The sequence below is a fragment of the Muscardinus avellanarius genome, assembly GCF_963383645.1.
Source record: "Muscardinus avellanarius genome assembly, chromosome: 18".
NCBI classification, from domain to species: domain Eukaryota; kingdom Metazoa; phylum Chordata; class Mammalia; order Rodentia; family Gliridae; genus Muscardinus; species Muscardinus avellanarius.
In genome coordinates, this window is record NC_137804.1 from 29,419,969 (window position 1) to 29,440,859 (window position 20,891).

Sequence of the window (20,891 nt, forward strand, 5' to 3'; positions counted from 1 at the left end):
AGGGAATGTAGTTCAGAGGTAGAATGCCCCTGGTTCCATCCCCAGTACCACAAATTTTATTTATATATATATTAATAATACACCAAAATCCCCTAGTGATGAAACAAAAAAGCCCAGCTTTTATTTTTCTGTTAAATTTGATAAATTTTCAAAGTGAAGAAGTTGACATACCCGGGATCTTGGTGTTAAAATGAAGAAATCTAGCTGGGCATGGTGGCACATGCTTGTAATTCCAGTACTTGGGAGGCTGAGACTGGAGGATTGCAGGTTCGTGGCCAACTTCAGCTTCTTAGTGAGGCTCTCCACAACTTAGTGAGGCCCTGTTTCAAAATAAAGAATAAAAAAATAGGGGTGGGGTTGTAACTTGGAGGTAGAATGCCCCAGGATTCTATCCCCAGTACCACATACATAGACAAAAAATTAAGAAATCAAGCTAAAACCATTTATTTATTTATTTATTTATTTATTTATTTATTTATTTATTTTGTAGTACTGGGGATGGAACCCGGGGCATTCTACATCCAAGCTACACTGCCAGCCCTATTTTTATTCTTTATTTTGAAACAGGGTCTCACTGAGTTGCAGAGGGCCTCACTAAGTAGCTGAGGCTGACCACGAACCAAGATCCTCCTGTCTCAGCCTCCCAAGTGCTGCTGGGATTACAAGCGTGCGCCACCACACCCAGCCCCCTTTTATCATTTAAAAAGTTAAAGTTAATTCTACAATTTTTCCCTGTACCAGTCTAAAAAAGAGTGCTACAGATACAAACATGTTGCTGGATTGAACATTACATATACTTATATATGTATTAATAGCACTGAGTGGGTGCATGAACAAGTGATAACAGCAATTTGTGGAGGGAGAGGGAGACTTCCTTTACCTGTTTAGAAGTGATTACTTTATAGTAAATAAACATGTTGATCTTAAACATGAACCATTTCTTCTCCATTCGGACTATTTGGGATTGGATTACAGGGGAAAACTAATTGGTTCATTTTTTTTTTAAATAGGAGAAGACTGATATAGAAGGAACCTTATTTGTATATCGAAGGTAAGCTTTTGTGTGTGTGTGTGTGTATGTATGTATGTATGTATGTATGTATGTATGTATAGAGATAGGTCAGTTTTACTTTTTGTGGTCCTGGGGATTGAACCCAGGGATGTTTTACTTCTGACCTACGCCCCCAACCCATTTTCTGTTTTATTCTGAGATAGGGTCTCACTAAATTGCAGGGGATGGCCTCAACCTTGTCTCAGACTCCCAAGTACTGGGATTATAGGTTTGTGGCACCACATCTGGCTTTTTTTCTTTTTCCTTTTATTAATCTGGTGAGAAGCTGGGGTTGTAGTTCAGTAGAGCACTTGCCATCATGCTTGAAGCCTGTGTTCTATCCTCAGCACTGTAGATAAGTAAATAAAATAAGTAAATAAAACAGTGGTGACAATGTCATGTGGTATGGCTCATTTCTGTTCTCTATCTTTGGAACCTTCCTGCTAGTCCCCTTCAAGTGTTTGTCCATCCATACTGTGAGATCCTGACATAGCTATTTCCTTTCAGTGATCCTTCCTGTGATTCAGAATAAGCAGAATTAGAATTTATTTAGAAACCTAGCAAAACTGAGTCTGAAGTGCATAGATAACGGCTTCCCTTTCCCCGTATTAAAAAGAATATATACATATATATGTATGTGCACACACACACACACACACACAGAGACTAGATGTATAAAGTAATATAGTTGGGAGAGGTCAGTATCTCTGTTTTGTGGTAACTAAATCAAGGGTTGTCTCCTTCAACTGGTTCTGCCCCTTTCCAGCTAACCCCAAAAGTTTTCATTATGTACAGCATGTTTAGTAATATGTATTTTTAGTTTAAGAGCTCTTTAGAAAGCCTGGATTATTCATAATTGTGCATTTTTTACTTCTAGTTTCTCTGAGAATCAATTATGTGATTGGTTTGTAGTTTCTTCTTTTCTTTTTGTTTTTTGTTTGTTTGTGTGGGATTTTTTGTTTTTTATTTTGCGGGTTTAGGGATGGAACCAAGGGGCATTTGACCTCCAAGATACACCCTCTGCCCTATTTTTTATTCTTTATTTTTGAAAGACAGACTCACTAAGTTGCAGAGGGCCTCACTAAGTAGCTAAGGCTGTCCGCGAACTGCGATCCTTAGGATTACAAGCGTGTGCCACCATGCCCGGCTCTTTTCTTCTGACAAAGGAAGGTTCTTTCCAAAGCTAAGGCATCTGCAGGAGCTTTTATTGATAGCTGGTTTCTCTCCCTCCCCCCCCCCTCTCTCTCTCTCTCGTATTGAGATTTTTGTTGTTGTTGTTGTTGTTGTTTGATTTTTGGGTTTTTTTGTTTTTGTACTGGAAATTGAACCCTGGAGAATTCTGTCTCTGAGTAATTCCTCCGGTACCAGGGAAGCTGAGACAGGAGAAGGCAGGTTCAAGACCAGCCTTAGAAAATTAGTGAGACTCTTAGCAGTGTTGTCAGACCCTGTTTCAAAACAAAAAGTAAAAAGGGCTTAGGGTATAGCTCGAAGGTGGAATATCTCTGGGTTCAATCCCTAGTAACACAAAAGAAAAAAATCCTAAATTTTGGCATAACACTTTGAGATCTTGTCTAAAAACTTACCTTTTTCTTGTAAGTGTAAGTACTTTGATGTGTATACATCAAGCTCTTTTTGGACACTTTGTTTCCTGTTAATTCATTTTCCTTCTCTCTCTCTTTTTTTTTTTTTTTTTTTTTTTTTTTTTGGTGGTACTGGGGTTCCTGGAAGCCCTTCTACCTCCGGGCTACACTCCCAGACCTATTTTTTTATATTTTTATTTGGAAACAGGGTCTCTTAAGCCAGCATGGCTGGCTTCGAACCTGTGTGATCCTCCTGTCTCCGCCTCCCAAGCTCAGGGATTACAATAGTGCGCCACCACGCCCAGCGTAAAATCTTTTTTTTAAAAAAAAAAAAAAAAGAGAAGGAAAAGCTGGGCTTTTCCTTGTAATCCCAGCATTTGGGAGGCTGAGACCGGAGGATCGCGGTTCGCGGACAGCCTCAGCTACTTAGTGAGGCCCTCTGCAACTCAATGAGACCCGGTTTCAAAATAAAGAATAAAAAAATAGGGCAGGGGGTGTAGCTTGAAGGTTCAATGCCCCTGGGTTCCATCCCCAGACCCGCTTAAAAAAAAAAAAAAAAAAAAGTCTTTATCCTCAACCCTTTCATTTATTTTATTTATTTTGGTACCGGATATTGAACCCAGGGTGTTCTTCCTTTGAGCTCTACCCCTAGCCCTTTTTTATTTTGAAACAGTGCCACTAAATTGCTGAGGCTGGCCTCAAACTGGCATGAGCTACCATGTCCCCTGGATCAATACCTTCATTAGCGATATAGATATCTCTAGGAACACTTTATAATTGTTTCTGGAATCTTGATATCTGTATTTGGAAAGTACTGACTTTTTTGTTAAAAGACTAGAACAAACCCATTGATTATAGAAAATGTGAGATTTAGCAGGGCATGGTGGCTCACACTTATAAATCCCAGTACTTGGGAGGATGAGACAGGAGGATTACAGGTTCGAGGCCATCCCCAGCTACTTTGTAAGGCCCTCCACAACCTAGTGAGACCCTGTTTCAAAATAAAGAATAAAAAAATAGGGATGGAGATATAGCTCAGGGGTAGAATGCCCCTGGGTTCAGTCCTCAGTACCCGTCCCCCCAAAAGATGTAAGCTGGGTGTGGTGGCACATGCCTGTAATCCCAGTATTTGGGAGATTGAGACTGGAGGCCCTCAGGTTCAAGGCCATCCTCATCAACTTAGTGAGGCCCTTAATAACTCAATGAGACCCTGTTTCAAAATAAAATCTAGTAGGTATGGAGGTGTTGCTCAGAAGTAAAATGCCCCTAGATTCAGTCCCCTTTACCACCAAAAAAAAAAGAAAAAAGAAATATGAGTTTAATATGGTGAATGGCTTGATTTAATCTAGTTCATGGAGGCTTATATGGCATTGGTTCGAATGAAACTAGATGATACAAACTCTATTTGAGAAATATGAAAACATTTTGTGTACCTTGGATAAAAGTTTGCCAGGATATCAGAATATCACTGTAGAAATCACTGAATATGCAAGAGGGCTGGATTTGAAGTTTAAAAAAAAACAACCTAAGGCTGAATCCCAGTTATATTATTTGTGTTTTTTAGGCATAGCCCTTAATCGTGTTAAGCTTGTTTCCTAATCTATAGATTAGGGTTAGCCGGGAGTAGTGGCGCACGCTTGTAATCCCCCGCTTGGGAGGCTGAAACAGGAAGATCACACAGGTTCGAAGCCAGCCTCAGCTACTTAGTGAGGCTCTCAGCAACTTAGTGAGACCCTGTTTCCAAATAAAATTAAAAAATAGGTCTGGGACATATGAGCAAATGCTTGCTGGAAATGAGATAGCTGTGCAAATTTGGGAGCAGTGGTCCTGACAGAGAGGTTTTGAGGTCTGCAGAGAGAATGGCAAGGAGAGTCCAGTGCAGCTGGAGCAAGATAATCAAGAAAGAGAGAAGGATATGGTAGTAGGGTGGGGATAACTGTGTCCTTAAAAGACTCCTGAGCAAGCCAGGGTGGTGCACACACCTGTGATCCCCCAACTTGGGAGGCAGAGATAGTAGGATCTAAGGTTGGAAGCTAGCCTCAGCAACTTAGCAAGACCCTATCTCCAAATAAAATAACAATAATGATAAAATAGGGCTGGGGGGGTGGGTAGCTCAGGAGTAGAATGCTACTGATTTTAATCCCCAGTACCACACAAGGAACGGACTCCTGAGCAGAAGAAAGATATGATATGACTTAGGGGTTTTTTGTTTATGGTTTTAATTATTGCTAATATTATAAAATGTATTCATGTATTCATTCTTTTTTAAAATAACATTTCTGCAGATTAAAAGTTAACCATGGATTTTCTTCTATTACAAATCTAAGGTCAGCTTCACCTTATCATGGTTTTACCATTGTGAATCGACTGAATATGCATAATCTAGTTGAACCAGTGAATAAAGATTTGGAATTTCAGCTCCATGAACCATTTCTTCTGTATAGAAATGCAAGCCGTGAGTATATCTGTTTACATTTAATATTGAGTGATGTTGGTTTTCAGCACATTACTTTTAGAGTTTCAATAAAATATAACCTACACTCTGTTTAGGTAAGAACAAACCTTTTAAACTTTCCAAACTGGGTTCTAAAATTGAAAACATTCCTTTGTATATAATAGCTTATGTTGTTTGGGTGTGTGTGTGTGTGTGTGTGTGTGTGTGTGTGTGTGTGTGACTGAGGATTAAAACAACCAGAAGCATTCTACCTCTGAACTACACCCCAGCCTCATTTATTTATTTATTTATTTATTTTTGCAGGTCTGGGGATGGAACCCAGGGGCATTCAACCTCCGAGCTATACCCCCTGCCCTATTTTTATTCTTTAATTTGAAACTGGGTCTCACTGAGTTGCAAAGGGCCTCACTAAGTAGCTGAACTGCTACTTAGTCTGTGAACTGTGATCCTTCTGTCTCAGCCTCCCTAATGCTAGGATTACAAATGTGTGCCACCACCTCTGGCTTTTTTTTTTTCTTTTTGAAACAGGTTCTCACTAAGTTGTGAAAGTCCTTACTAGGTTGCTGAGGCTGACCGCGAACCTGCAATCCTCCTGTCTCAGCCTCCCAAGTACTGGGGATTGCAAGTGTGCACCACCATGCTCAGCTAGTTTATGTTATTTTAATTAGCTATACTATTCTATTTATTAGCCTTACATTTCTATTTATCTTTTTTTTTTTTTTGGTGGTACTGGGGTTCCTGGAAGCCTTTCTACCTCCGGGCTACACTCCCAGACCTATTTTATATTTTTGAAACAGGGTCTCTTACGCCAGCACGGCTGGCTTCGAACCTGTGCGATCCTCCTGTCTCCGCCTCCCAAGTGCGGGGATTACAAGCGTGTGCCACCATGCCCGGCTATTTATTGTATTTTCAACAAGGGATAAAGGCAAATGTTTTCATAGTTGGACAGAAAACTCATTTAACCAGACAATTCCATTAGGGAAAGTTTTGAAAGGAAAGGCAGTATTTGGTTGAAGGAGAAGACAGCAGGCAGTACTTGAGAGTGATCAGGCCTCTCTTGAGAGTGTGCTTTCTCTACCTAGTTGTAGAAAATAGTCTTGTCGGGTCAGCAAGCTATTGAGTTGTTTAGGGATTTGTTCTTTAAATAAAAATTTAGTATCTGATTATGCATATGTATAATTATACCTGATTCTGTAGCTATTCTTTTGTCATGCTCCTAAGGGAAATATCACCAAGACACCTGACCCATTTAACTCAAATTATACTTTTATGTTCAGCTTTTTACATTCAGCTTTTAAAGTTAATGTAATAGAACATTGAACCATAACTTCTCCCATTTCTTTTGTGTATATGATACTGGGGATGGAACCCAGGGGCCTTTTACCTCTGGGCTACACCCCCAGACCTATTCTGTTTTTTATATGGAAATAGGGTCTCATTAAGTTGCTGAGGCTGGCTTTGAACCTTCAATCCTCCTGTCTCTGCTTCCCAAGTGCTGGGATTATAAGGATCCGCTACCACATCTGGCTAATTTCTCCTATTTCTTTTTTTTTTATTTCTTTTTTTGTAGGGAGGGGCCTGGGGATGGAACCCAGGGGCATTCGACCTCCGAGCTACACCCACTGCCCTATTTTATTTTTATTCTTTATTTTTGAACTGGGTCTCACTCAGTTGCAGAGGGCCTCAGTAAGTAGCTGTTACTGAGGCTGTCCTTGAACCGGGAACCTCTGGTCTCAGCCTCCTGAATGCTGGGATTACAAGTGTGCGCCACCACGCCCAGATGGTACTAGGGGTGGAACCCAGAGGCTTTCTACCTCTGGGCTATACTCCCAGACCTATTTTCTATTTTATTTGAAAACAGGGTCTCACTAAGTTGCTGAGCGCTTCACTTAAGTAGCTGAGGCTTCGAACCTGTGCGATCCTCCTGTTTCAGCCTCCCAAGCATGGAGATTCCAAGCATGTGCCACCACGCCTAGCAATTTCTCCTATTTCTAAATTTTCTTATTTAGTTTTATTTTTCTTTATATACAGTGTGTCCACACCCATTTCACTCACAAAAAAACCATGAAACCTGGCAGAGAACATTGCTTTCATTAACCAAGGGCTTGTATTTGGTGATTCTCTCAAGTCTTTCAAAAATACTGTATTTTCATTCTTTACATCTTGTAACAGACACAAAAGGCTTCAGTGGGACTTCGGTGGAGAATGGGGAAGTTGCAGGTTCTGTCAGTGATGTTCCTGACATCACTGTCGGTGATGTTCCTACCACCTTGCTTTTGAGTCCCAGCTGAGAAAACAAGAGACTTGGATATTTATTTATTTATTTATTTTGGTGGTACTGGGGATGGAACCCAGGGGCTTTCTACCTCCGGGCTATACTCCCAGACCTATTTTATATTTTATTTGGAAACAGGGTCTCACTAAGTTGCTGAGAGCCTCGCTAAGTAGCTGAGGCTGGCTTCGAACCTGTGCGATCCTCCTGTCTCAGCCTCCCAAGCGTGGGGATTACAGGCGTGCGCCACCACGCCCGGCTGAGACTTGGATATTTAGAAACTTGCTCAAGAGTTGCAAAAGCAATAACTGAGAGATAGAGAATTCAAATCTAGGACCCAGTGTAATGGTGCATGATTTTAATTTCAGTACTTGGGAGGCTGAGGCAGGACGATCACAAGTTTTCAGCCAGCCTCAGCTACTTAGGCTCTCCACAACTTAGTGAGACCCTGTTTCAAATAAATAATATGAAAATAAGGCTGGGGGTATAGTTCGGAGGTAAAATGCCCCTGGGTTCAATCCCCATTACCAAAAATTTTAAAAGCATTCAATTCTAGGACTGTTTACTTGAGAGCCAGTGTACTTCTTTCTATTCTATTGTAGCAATAAAATTATATTTATCAGTTCACATTTGTGTGTGTCTGCACACATGTGCATTACTGGGGATTGAACTCAGGGGCATTCTACCTCTGAGCCACACACTCAACCCTGTTTTATTTTTTATTTTGAAATAGGACTTCACTAAGTTGCTGAGGGGCTCAATAAATTGCTCAAGCTATCCTTAAACCTATGACCCTCCTGTCTCAGACTCCCAAGTAGTGGGATTATAGGCATGCGCCACCACACCTGGCTTATCAGTCCACATTCTAGATAGTGTTATGCAGTGATTTAAAAAACAAACAAACATGAAAAACAGTTCTTTATCAGCAATGATATAATAGCCACCAGCATGTGTGACTGCTAAGTACCTGAAGTGTGGCTTCTAATGTGAATGAAGAATAATTTAATTTATTTAATTTATTTCAATTTGTACAACTCTGTACCAGTGGCTACCATATTGGACAGCTGAAGTATGGAGCATGAAACCTGTGTTCTGGCACGCTTTGTTGTGCCATACCTGAACAACCATTTGGGAAGCTTTGGGTTAGATTTTTCTGCCTCCCATTTACTCATTCCTTTTTGAAACTTATAAATGGTTTCTAGATAGAAAAGCTGCAGAGTATATTCCTGAGGGTAGCTTTGCCATGGCAACACTTTTTTGGCCTGGAATTTAGTTTGTAGACAAGAATTCTATTCCTATGTTTTGTCATTTTACTGACTGTAACCTTGGAAAAGTCATTTAATCCATTGATCTGACCTACTTATTTTAAAAGGACATCATGGATATAAAATATTCGGTCAGCCAAATACTTATAAAATACCACACACTGTGTCTTCATTCTAGATTCAAGCCAAATGATCTTATTAGTGAGACAGGGGCCTCAGTATAGTCATGTAGTGTGCTTCTTCCTAACCCTTCTGACTAGTACCAGACATAAGCTGGAGACTATATCTGTGTCACCGCGCGCGCGTGCGCGCCTCTCCCTCTCTCCCTCTCTCTCTCTCTCTCTCTCTCTCGCTCTCTCGCTCTCTCGCTCTCTCGCTCTCTCGCTCTCGCTCTCGCTCTCTTTCTCTCCCCCCCCACTCTCTTTCTCTTTGTGCTACTTGGGATTGAACCCAGGGGCATTCTACTTCTGTGCTATACCCCCAGCCCTATTTTATGTTTACTTTGAAACAGGGTCTCACTAAGTTGCAGAGGGCCTCATGAAGTTGCTGAGGCAATCCAGTGATCCTCTTGTGTCAGCATTTGTAATCCCAACTACTGGAATTACAAGCATACATTACCAGACCTGGCTTATCTTTTTTTATTTATTTATTTATTTTCAGTACCAGGGATTGAACCCAGGGCATTCTACCTCTTGAGCTACACCCCCAGCCCTGTTTTTCCAAATAGGACTATTTTTTTTACCCTGTTTCAAAAAAAAAAGTTGGAGCTGGGGTGTAGCTCGAGGTAGAATGCCTTTGTGTGTGTGTGTGTGTGTGTGTGTGTGTGTAGTGCAAAGCATACTCAGAAAGGGAAATGGAGCATTTTCATGGTGGTCCATTGTCAGTGAAAACATTTTATTTTTGAAACAGGGTCTCACTGAGTTGCAAAGGGCCTTATTAAGTAGCTGAGGCTGTCCACGAACCCCAATCCTCCTGTCTCAGCCTCCCAAATGCTAGGATTACAAGCATGCATCACCACGCCCATCTTGTTTGTTTTGTAATATGGTCTCACTAGGTTGCTGAGAGTCTGGCCATGTTGCTGAGGTTGTTCTTGAATCTGCAATACTTCTGTTTCATCCTCCCAAGTACCTGTTTCAGCCTCCCGGGTACTTGGATTACAGGCATGTGCTACCACATCTGACTGGGGGGGAAACTAATAGACTACTTTAAACCAGGTACAGTGGTGCATGCTTATAATCCTAGTAATTTGAGCTGAGACAGGAGAATCACAAGTTCAAGGTCAGCCTCAGCAATTTAGCAGGACCCTCAGCAACCTAATAAGACCCTGTTTCAAAATAAAAATTGTAAGCCGGGCATGCATGATGGCACATGCTTGTAATCTCAGTACTTGAGAGACTAAGACATGAGGATCACACAGGTTTGCAATCCACCTCAGCTACTTAGGCCCTCTACAACTAATGAAAACCTATTTCAAAATAAAAAATAGAGCTAGGGGTATAGCTCACAGGTAGAATGCTCTTGGGTTCAATCCCCAGTACTAAAGAAAAAAAGAAAATCGGAGTCAGGCGTGGTGGTGCATGCTTGTAATTGTAGCATTTGGAAAGCTGAGACAGCAGGATCATAGGTTCACGGCCAGCCTCCACTACTTGCTGAGGCCCTTTGCAATTCAATGAGACCCTGTTTCAAACTAAAGAATAAAAAATAGGGCAGGGGGTGTAGCTCAGAGGTAGAATGCCCCTGGGTTCCTTCCCCAGTACCACAAAAATAAATAAATAAAATTGGGCTGGAAACATAGCTAGAAGGTAGAATGCCTCTGAGTTTAGTCCCCAGCCACACACACACGCGCGTGCATTAATATCCAACAATAAAATGTGTATCGCAGTGGTAGTGACATACATGCACACAGCACTTGGTGACTTTCCCCGGCTCATTCCTCATACAGGACATTGAGATTGGCATTGGTATTCTCACACACGTATATAATGTCGATGGAAGTAATTCCTTCACTGGTCCTCTCACTTCCCCTAGACCCACCACCCTGGCTCCACTGAAGTTTTCCTCTGTTAGCGGAAGTCTCTATTATATCCCTATTATTCCCATATGACAGAAAACATATAATCCTTTGCTTTTTGTGACTGGCTAATATCACTTAACATAATGTTCTTCAGGTCCATCCATTTTCCTGAAAATAACATGATTTTGTTCTTTATTGCTGAGTAGAATTCCATTGTATGGATATCCCATAATTTTACAGTCTATTCATCCGTTGATGGATTACCTAGGTTGGTTCCATAATTTGACTATTGTGAATTGTGCTGCTGTGATCATGAATATGCATACATTACTGTAATTCTCTTGATTTCATTCCCTTTGTAAAGATACCCAGGAGTGGTACATTCCTTTAATCCTAGTACTTGGGAGACTGAGAGAGGAAGATTGTTCCAGGCCAGCCTCAGCAACTTAGTGTGACCCTGTTTCAGATTTAAAAAATGAAAAAGGCTGGGGTGTCACTTGGAGGTAGAATGCTCCTGAGTTCAGTCCTTAGTATTAAAAAGGGGAGGGAAGCTGGGCGTGGTGGTACCAGCATTCGAGAGGCTGAGTCTGGAGGATCGCTGTTCGCGGACAGCCTCAGCTACTTAGTGAGGCCCTCTGTAACTTAGTGAGACCCTGTTTCAAAGTAAAGAATAAAAAACAGGGCAGGAGGTGTAGCTCGGAGGTCAAATGGCCCTGGGTTTCATCCCCAGACTCAAACAAAAAGGGGGGGGGGGTAAAGCACAGTGGTAGAATGACCCTAGGTTCAATTGTGAATACCAAAAATAAAAGCAGAAATCACTAAAGTGTATTGGAGCATTCATGTCAGAACTCTGCCTTCCTGGTAAGAGTCAGGATTCTTACTCAAATATGCTACTTCATTAAACCCAGAGCTTATTCTGAAAATAGCTATCTGTGGATTAATGTTAGACATTATGATTTAGGGTCTGTGATTTGAGAGCTGTAAGTTATAAATTTGAATGATTAGCCTACTAATAGTAAAAATCTGATCCAAGAATGTTTACATGTTTTTTTCTTGGTCATTCATTTTCAACAACAGTATTCATTTATTAGAGTACGAAGTCTAGATTTTCTCAGCCTTAACTTTATTGTGTCTTTAGTAGGTAGCTTTTTTTTTTTTTTTTTTTTTTTGTACTGGGGATTGAGCCCAGGGGGCATTCTACTTCTGAGCTATATCCCCAGCCCTATTTTTTATTCTTTATTTTAAAACAGGGTCTCACTAAGTTGCGGAGGACCTAAGTAGCTGAGGTTGGCTGTGAACCTGTGATCCTCCTGTCTCAGCCTCCCAAGTACTGGGATTACAAGTATGTGCTACCATGCCTGGCTATAATGGTAGTTTTAACTAAAAGAGAAGTGATTATTTTAGTTTATGTACATGTTAAAATTTGTCATCTTTTTACTGAAAGGAAATAATTTTCCTTTCAGTAAAATTTTCCTCTACCCAGCATATAACATCTTATGGTGTTGGAAAACCATATCTTAGATCTCCCACCAAATTCCTCTTCTTTAATTCGAAAATCTTTTTTATAATTCCAAAGTAGTTTTGAAGAATTGGACACACATAGTCCTTCTCAGTTTTTCAAAATAACCCAAATATATTCTGCATTTTACCTTGACTTGTAAACTAACAAATTTGTGGTTTGTATAAAACATTTTGAAGCTAATCCTATGTAGGTAATCTAATCTGAAATTTCCTGAAGAACGCAGTAATGGCATACAGCTTTTGGTCTAGTATGTTGCTCTTTAGCCTGCGTAACAACAATAGCAGCAACAACAAAAAAGTCATTTGCCTAACGAATACAATTGAAAGTAAAAATATTGCTATTTAGTAGTTTTTAAAACTTACCTGCACAGTCTTGGGTGAAGTACCCCTTTGTTTCCACTTCACTTACAATTTTTCCTTTATACCGGACATCAGTCTCTTGATGGAGGACATTTTTAATTAAAATTAGATCACTAGAAAAAGTCGGAAGCTTCAGTTCCATAGTGCTGAAAATGCAGCTGCCAAATAAAAAGTTCTAATAGAAGAATTCTGTAGTGTGTGCTTCTCTCTCTCTCCTCTCTCTCTCTGCTTGTTCTCAGTTCAAGGGCAAGAATCAGAACAGGAGAGATGGTACGTGGCTGTTGGCATTTGAAACAGATCGGGCTTAAAGCACAGTGCAAGACATATCCTTGCAAGATGAGTTTATAATTTATCAAGTCAAAAAATGTGAGTTCTACCTCCAGCCTGAAAGAGGAATTTATAAACAAGAAAAGTTTTACGGTTCATCCTTTGTGATCGCTAGCTCAGCACTGTGCCGCCTTTGTAGCCTGGAGAAAGGCAGTTTCCCACCATCCGCTGCAACACCGCTGTGGTCGGTGTGATTCTGTAATCAGTGAAGGAGAAAGGATCTGAGGCCACTGCATTAGTGTGGCCTCCTGGACCAAGATAAGAAAAGAGCGTCACTTGCCCTGGTAGACTGAAGAGGTAAAAACACCATGGGAACATACAAAGACTTAGACTGAAAGGCTGACTGTGGGGCTCTGAGGCCAGACATTTCTAAGTTATGTGTTACTTTTTGTCTCACTGTAGGCTGCTGTTTAGTATTCTAGTATTCTAAAGCTTCTGCCAAGTACCTTCCTGGTAACTTTTAGTCTGTGAGCACTTCAGAATTTCCAGACCAGATTCTTTTCATTGTGATTGACTGATCACTAGCTTCCCCAAGATAGTGTCATCAGGCAAAAGCAATTTTTATCTTTATTCAATATATATATATATTAGCATGCACGGACACACACACATTGTTGGATTTTTTTCTTTATATATATATATTTTTTTTTCTTTCTTTTTTTTTTGTGGTGGTGGTGGTGGTGGTGGTGGCGGTGGTGGTAGGGTTGAAACCCAGGGGCATTCTACTTCTAAGCTACACCCCCAGCCCTTTTTATTTTTTGTTTTGAAACAGGGTCTCACTAGGTTACAGAGTCTCACTAAGTTGCTGAGGCTGGTCTCAAACTTGTGATCTTACTGTCTCAGCCTCCCAAGTACTAGGATTACAGGCATGTGCCACTCTACCTTGCTTTTCTTATATCTTAATTGCAAAGATTTTAGAAGTTAACTGTACATACATCATGTATCTCTTAGATAATTATATTTAAGTAATACTTCAGTGTTTTTTCTTTTGAGAATTCACAAATGAAAGCACAACTACTTATATATCTAAAAGGCAAAAATTATTTTAGCAGGTTCTATATAGATTTTCACTATGAAGTTCAGTGTGATTATAAAAATTGAAACAGTAACCACTCGAACAAGAAGACAAGCTACTCTGGAGTGGGCAGAATAAACTTCAAGACTGAGCCCTTTTAGGTTCAGTGTCGTGGGGGATCCAGGCATATCTAAGTTACTTACAAAGTCACTACTTCCAGGTATGGCTGGGTACTCTTTTTAGTAAAAGGAATGCACAGGATAAGCATTTGCTGCTAACATTTAAAAATTAGGAACACACACACACACACACCACCACCACCACCACCACCACCACCACCACCCCGCCCGCCTGTATTTTGGGGCCCCATAGCACTTGCATTCCTACAAGTACTAATGGAGTCCATGGGGTTCATGCCCTAATTCTACCACAACTGAGACCTCTTATACCCTTTTGGCATTTATGCTTACAACTCTGATTTAGATGATCTCAGTAGATTGGTAGAAAAATGTGTAAGCGAATAGAAAAAGGAGAGAAAAGAAATCCCCCCCCCAAGCCCAGCTCTTTTTGTTTGTTTGTAAGTATGTAATGCTAGGGATTGAGCCCAGGGGCATTTTACCTCTGAGCTACACTCCTAGTCCTATTTAATTGTTTTATTTTGAAATGGCATCATGCTACATTATTGAGAGCCTTGCTAAGTTCCTGAGACTGGCATCAAATCTGTGATCCTCCTGTCTCAGCCTTCCAAGTACTGGAATTAGAGGTTGGGCCACAACACTTGGCTCAATTCCTCCCTTTTTTGGTACACCATAGTCCAGCCTCTTTCCCAAAGCCCTAGCTATAGATTTGGGAAAGTCTAAGAAACTGTAACTCAGGGCTGGGTATAGCTTAGTGGTAGAGTGCTTGCCTAGGATGTGTGAAGCCCCGAGTTTAATCCCCAGTCACACACACACACACACACACACACACACACAAACAGAGGTGCACTAAGAAACAGGAACTTAACTGTGGAGGCCATAGGCCATGCTTTCTACCCTTTATCTTTCCATGTGATACATAAAAATGTTAAAATTCTGTGAAACACTAGAGTGAGTAGACTACCTGTCAGTAGGGATTAGATGTATCCAGCATTTTGTCACACCTACAGTCATGGCATATGCTCAGGAGGCCCTGCCTAAGTAGTGAGTACTGTGTGACAGTAGTGGCTATAAATCCTAACAGCTGGGACAAAACCCTTGTGTAAGGTTGCCCATCATTTAAAAATAAAATTTGAAGAGCTGAAGCCGGACGTGGTGGCGCACACTTGTAATCCCCATGCTTGGGAGGCAGAGACAGGAGGATCGCGCAGGTTTGAAGCCAGCCGTGCGCGCTGGCTTAGGGAGAACCTGTTTCCAAATAAAAAATATAAAATAGGCCTGGGAGTATAGCCCGGAGGTAGAAGGGCTTCCAGGAACCCCGGTACCAAAAAAAAAAAAAAAATTGAACTGGGCATTGTGGTACATGCCTGTAATTCCAGTACTTGGGAGGCTGAGATGGAAGGATTACAGGTTTGAGGCCAGCCTCAGCAATTTATTAAGGCCTTCAGGAACTTGTTGAGACCCTGTTTCAAAATAAAATAGGTTTCTCCAACAGAGGACTAATATCTAGAATATACAGAGCACTCAAGAAATTCAACTCTAAGAAAACAACCCAATCAAAAAGTGGGCGAGTGAACTAAATAGACACTTCACGAAGAAATTCAAATGGCCAATAAATACGTGAAAAAAATGCTCAATATAATTAGCAATCAGAGAGATGTAAATCAAACTACCCTGAGATTCCTCCTAACTCCAACTAGAATGGCAATCATTCAAAACACAAACAACAACAAATCCTGGCGAGGACGTAGAGGAGCAGGAACTCTAATGCATTCTTCTTTTGGCTTTTCTACTATGACATCTGAGTTCGCTTTCTTCCTTCCTCATTCTCTACCACAACTACCACCAACATACATCAGAATGGAACAATATGAACTTTCTAATGCTACGACAAATTGCAAACATCAATTGTGATCATTCACCTCAATGTGTTTTAGTTACTTTTATACCAAAGCATTTCAAACAAAAGACATAGATGCTAGATATGATCCCACATTAACATGCAGTCAGGACATCGATTTCTGACAAATAAGGTTTATTTTGATGTTACTGTCACAAACCCACAATATTTTGTTGTTAAAGTGGATTAAGTAGATTAAATATAATAAAAATATCCAAAAAAGATTTTTCTTTAATTTCCTGTACACTTTGCAGGTTTTCTAGTGTAGATTAGGGGTCTATGTTGAAATTAAATATGTTAATGTAAAATAAATAAATAAATAAAATAGGGCTGAGGGTATAACTCAGAGGTAGAATGCCCCTGGGTTCAATCCCCAGTCCCACAAAAAAAGTTAAAATATAGGATAAAGATGTACCAATAAAAAATTTAAAAATATAGCCGGGCGTGGTTGGCGCACACTTGGAATCCCCGCGCTTGGGAGGGAGAGACAGGAGGATCGCGCAGGTTCGAAGCCAGCCGCGCGCGCTGGCTTAGGGAGACCCTGTTTCCAAATAAAAATGTAAAAATAGGTCTGGGAGTGTAGCCCGGAGGTAGAAGGGCTTCCAGGAACCCAGTACCACCAAAAAAAATTAAAAAAATATATATAGGATAAAAATGTGATAAATAGGAATAATTAGAGTCACAATGTTATTGGATTTATTTTTCTAATCTTCAAAGAAGTTCAGTAATGCCGGGTGTGGTGGCGCACGCTTGTAATCCCGCGTTTAGGAGGCTGAAACAGGAGGATTGCACAGGTTCGAAGCCAGTCTCGGCTATTTAGTGAGGCTCTCAGTAACTTAGTGAGACCCTGTTTCCAAATAAAATATAAAAATAGGTCTGAAAGTATAGCCTGGAGGTAGAAAGTCCCTGGGTTCCACCCCAGTGCCACTAAAAAAAAAAAGTTCAGCGATCATTTTTTGTGTCTGAATCCTGTTACCGAGATGATGATGATGATGATGATGATGATGTGGTACTGGGGTTCCTGGAAAACCTTCTGCCTGTGGGCTACACTCCCAGACCTATATTTTTTAATTTGGAAACAGGGTCTCTTAAGCCAGCGCGGCTGGCTTCGAACCTGCACAATCCTCCTGTCTCTGCCTCCCAAGCACGAGAATTACAAGCGTGCGCCACCACGCCTGGCTGTGAAATTGAAAATTTTTTAAATCCTCTTGGTTAGTGTTTTAACCAGTGCTCAGTAATGGACATTACCATTTAAATTTTTTAAATTGAGCTCTCTACCACATTAGTGTTCAGTGGTGTTCTGAAACAAATACTCTTCTGGCTAAAAGTGGCAAGCTGCTAAGATAGCTGAACCACATTTACCAGCCTTATTGTAGATGTGCAGTATCTCGTATGTGTGCGTGTGTGCATTCTACCTTCTCCCTCAGATCCTTTTTCTTCTCCCCACCCTTTCCCAACTTTTAGCATTCAGAGGGAGCCAGAAGGATTATATCCATCATAAAGGATTACGATTACCTCTGTTGAGGTAGAAGCATTTGTTTTTTCACTAGCCAGATAAGACTTACATGCAAAATAGCTGTATTTTCATATCAGGACAGAGGGACCTTCTGATTCTAAAAGTAATATAAAACGATATTTGACTATACTCAAAGCTTGATTTTCTTCTGTTGCCTGGTATAGAGCTTTGTCAGTGTCCCTAATAGCTTTCTAACTCTTACCACCACTGAAAGGCTTTATTAGACCTCTTTTTTTCTGTGTGACACCATACTGAGGAAATCTCCAGCCTCCTCAAGTCCTTCTAGAAAGTAGGTCAGATCTAAATAATAAATGAATCAAAGGCAACATATGCATGAGAGTGATTCCCAGCTCTGTTTTGTGGCATTTCACAGCCTCTGTAGAATTCTCCACAGATTTGACAAAGTCTCCAAATTAATTTGAATTTTCTTGATCTTGCTCTCAGACGAGGAGCTGAGTAAAGTATAACATTGAATCATAAGTTGCTGGATCTTCATACAGAGCTCTCTAGGAAATGGAAAACTATTCACCTTTGCTATTATTTTTATTTATTTGTGGCACTGGGGATTGAACCCAGGGGAATTCTACCTTGAGCTACACCCCAGCCCTGTTTTTAATTCTTTATTTTGAAATGGTCTCACAGTTGTAGAGGGCATTGCTAAATAGCCGAGGCTGGCTGTGAATCTGTGATCCTCCTGTCTTAACCTCCTCAGTATTGGGATTACAAGTGTGCACCACCACGCCTGGCTTCCCCTTCGTTTTTAAAACTTTCTCAATGTTAAGTAGTCCAAATACCTTTTTTTGTGTGTATGTGTGTGGTACTGGGGATTGAACCCAGGGGCATTTTACCCCCAACCACACCCCCCCAACCCTATTTTTTTTTTTTTAATTATTCTTTATTTTGAAACAGGGTCTCCAGCCGGGAGTGGTGACACACGCTTTGGGAGGCTGAGAGCAGAGAATCGCGGTTCGTGGACAGCCTCAGCTACTTAGTGAGACCTTCTGCAACTTAGTGAGACCCTATTTCAAAATAAAGAATAAAAAATAGGGGGAGGTGTAACTCAGAGGTTCAGTGTCCCTACGTTCCATCCCCAAACCCACAAAAAAAAAAAGAAAGAAAAAAAGAAACAGGGTCTGACTGAGTTGCAAAGGGCCTAAGTAGCTGAGGCTGGCCGCAAACCCAGATCCTCCTGTCTAGAGATTACATGCACCACTACGCAGCTTGGCCATCATTTTAATTCACATTTTTCAAAGGAAAGGCCTTCATTTGAACAGAGAAACAATTGATTTTGGATATTACTATCTGCAGCCTGATATTAGTACAACCTAAAGGCAGTCAAATATTCTATCACATTCCCTAACTTAGGGACTTGCAATACACATGACTGATTTAGAACTAGTGTTCTCAACGTATGGTGGTCATCATTATCAGACAGGGTGTCATCATTATTTGTTGTAGCAAATAATAATACTGTATTGCCAAAACCTAAATCCTCTGTGATATAATCAGAGGAGATTATTTCAGGACAACTCATCAAGTAAATCTGTTGGCAGGATATGTTGGGCCTTTGAGTGTAAGTTTTCTTAAGGGAAGAATTCTTAACTTTGGTGTAGAGGCAAGGTCCTCTGCAGTTTTCGTTATCTGGTGAACTTATCTGTCTTTCCTCACTAGTGGCAGTGACAGGCTTAGTGGCAGCTCCCTGGGCTTTCTTGCCAGTTGCATGCACTGAGCATTTGATATGTTGGCAGACAGAGCTGACTCTTGGATGTGTGTCTGAACCTCCACAGGTCTGCTTCTGGCAGAATTGAGTGAGACTCTTATCCTTTACCCATTAAGCTATCATTATGGCTTCCTTATCTTTATTTCTTCTGCAAACACGCCTTTCAGAGTGTTTGGTTCTTTTTTGGCAGTATATTTATAATGTGCAAGTGTAGACGCACATATCTTATTTCTAAATTATATTGAATCTCTTTGAAGGAAAAGGGGACATAAGTGAAGATTTTTCATAAATTGACAGCTGTAGTGGTTTTATTTAGATTTTCAATGTGGAATTTTTTCCTGTTTGATTTAGAATCCCCTGTGAAATATACTTAATTGCCTCTGCTTAGCCCAGAAAAAGTTGTATGTTCTTCTCTGAGCCTGGTATATTGTATGTCATAATCTTTCTCATCACTATAAACTGTGTGTGTGTCCAGATATATACGTGTATTAGGGGGAAACTAAAATATTTTGTCTTTGGACTTTGGCAATGGGTTTTTCCTTAGCCAGGTTGGAAGAGGCATATTTTAAAAAGGTTAGTGCATGTAATTGCCATATATGGAGTCTTTTCAAAGCCTCCATCTGATTCACTCTACGCTGGGGCAAGCTTTAGCTGTCGAGCATAACTAAAACCCTGAAGTAGATAGTGCTTAATAATAATTATCTCTTCTATAATAAAGCTGTTTTGGGCTCCTTTCATTGGATGTCAAAACTGAGTTAATTTGTTGATTTACATTATGTAAAACATTCCAAAATGACTTGTTATTCATTAGATTTTTATTGTTTGAGCGCTGGTAATATTTTGAAATTCTGTGAACAGAAGAGATATTGGTGAAAATGGGTTCCAAACATGGGAGGTCACGGCAGGCTGAAGGTTCAGAGGCTGACCAACCTGGGCAGCCTTCAGGGGGCCTTCACCTCAGGACTCATGGCCAGACATGAGGCCTGAAGGTTTAGGACAGTTTTAGTGTGATTAGAGGTTTTCCTTGCCAGAGAAGTTTTATTGTAAAGAAGATTGGGGGGAGGGATCTTGTTTATGATCTTCACCCATTAAAATGAAGCCATTTGCTTGCTCTTTGTATCAGTGTTTTAATTCACTCTGCAATAAAAATAGGAAAATCCAATTAAGCTTTTTTTTATTTATTGAAGAAGCAAATTTTAATGTTCTGATTTGCTGTGAAGTCTTTTGTGAAATAATGGCCTTAAATCAGTATGAAACAAATAATTTGCCATTAAAATAACCCTTTATTAAAAGTGGCTTTCTAAATTGATGTATACTGATAATATCTTTATAAAGTTCAATTAATAGTTATAAAAGATTTTTAATTTAAAATTTCTTGTGCTAGCATTCATATTTCTTTTCCTGTTATCCTTTTAATGTGCAGTTTTAACTTATTCATAGATTCTTTTTTTCTGTGTTCCTTTAGTTTTCAAGCATAATTGAAGCGCACTAGTTGTTTACATTTAAAAAGTAATGTGTTATTAGAACCAGGTGTGGTGGCCCATGCCTGTGATCCCAGCTACTCAGTAGGATCACAAGTTTGAGGCAAGCCTCAGCAATTTAGTGAGGCTCTGTCTCAAAATATTAATTAATTAATTTTTATATTAATGCATTGATATTTAGGCAAAGGATATGCAGTGCCAAGACTCTACAAATAATACCTGAGTTCTAATTATGGACTTGAGACTAATTCTTTCCCTTGATTGATTAATAAGTCAC

General features: G+C 40.2%; 2 protein-coding genes across 5 annotated transcripts in view; one reads left to right on the top strand and one right to left on the bottom strand.

Moving 5' to 3' along the window:
* Positions 1-12,642, bottom strand: part of CACNA1D (calcium voltage-gated channel subunit alpha1 D) — a gene marked incomplete at both ends in the record, with an annotated part of 454,266 nt that extends 441,624 nt beyond the window's left edge. The window contains one exon of the mRNA XM_080715698.1: positions 12,522-12,642. The remainder of the gene's footprint in view (positions 1-12,521) is intronic.
* DCP1A (decapping mRNA 1A) overlaps positions 1-20,891 on the top strand; it is a gene marked incomplete at both ends in the record, with an annotated part of 71,557 nt that overhangs the window by 3,973 nt on the left and 46,693 nt on the right. For all 4 annotated transcript variants that reach the window (XM_080715702.1, XM_080715701.1, XM_080715699.1 and 1 more), the window contains 2 exons: positions 1,011-1,051; positions 4,959-5,086. In XM_080715702.1, coding sequence (XP_080571828.1) covers positions 1,011-1,051; positions 4,959-5,086 — 169 coding nt within the window. The remainder of the gene's footprint in view (positions 1-1,010; positions 1,052-4,958; positions 5,087-20,891) is intronic.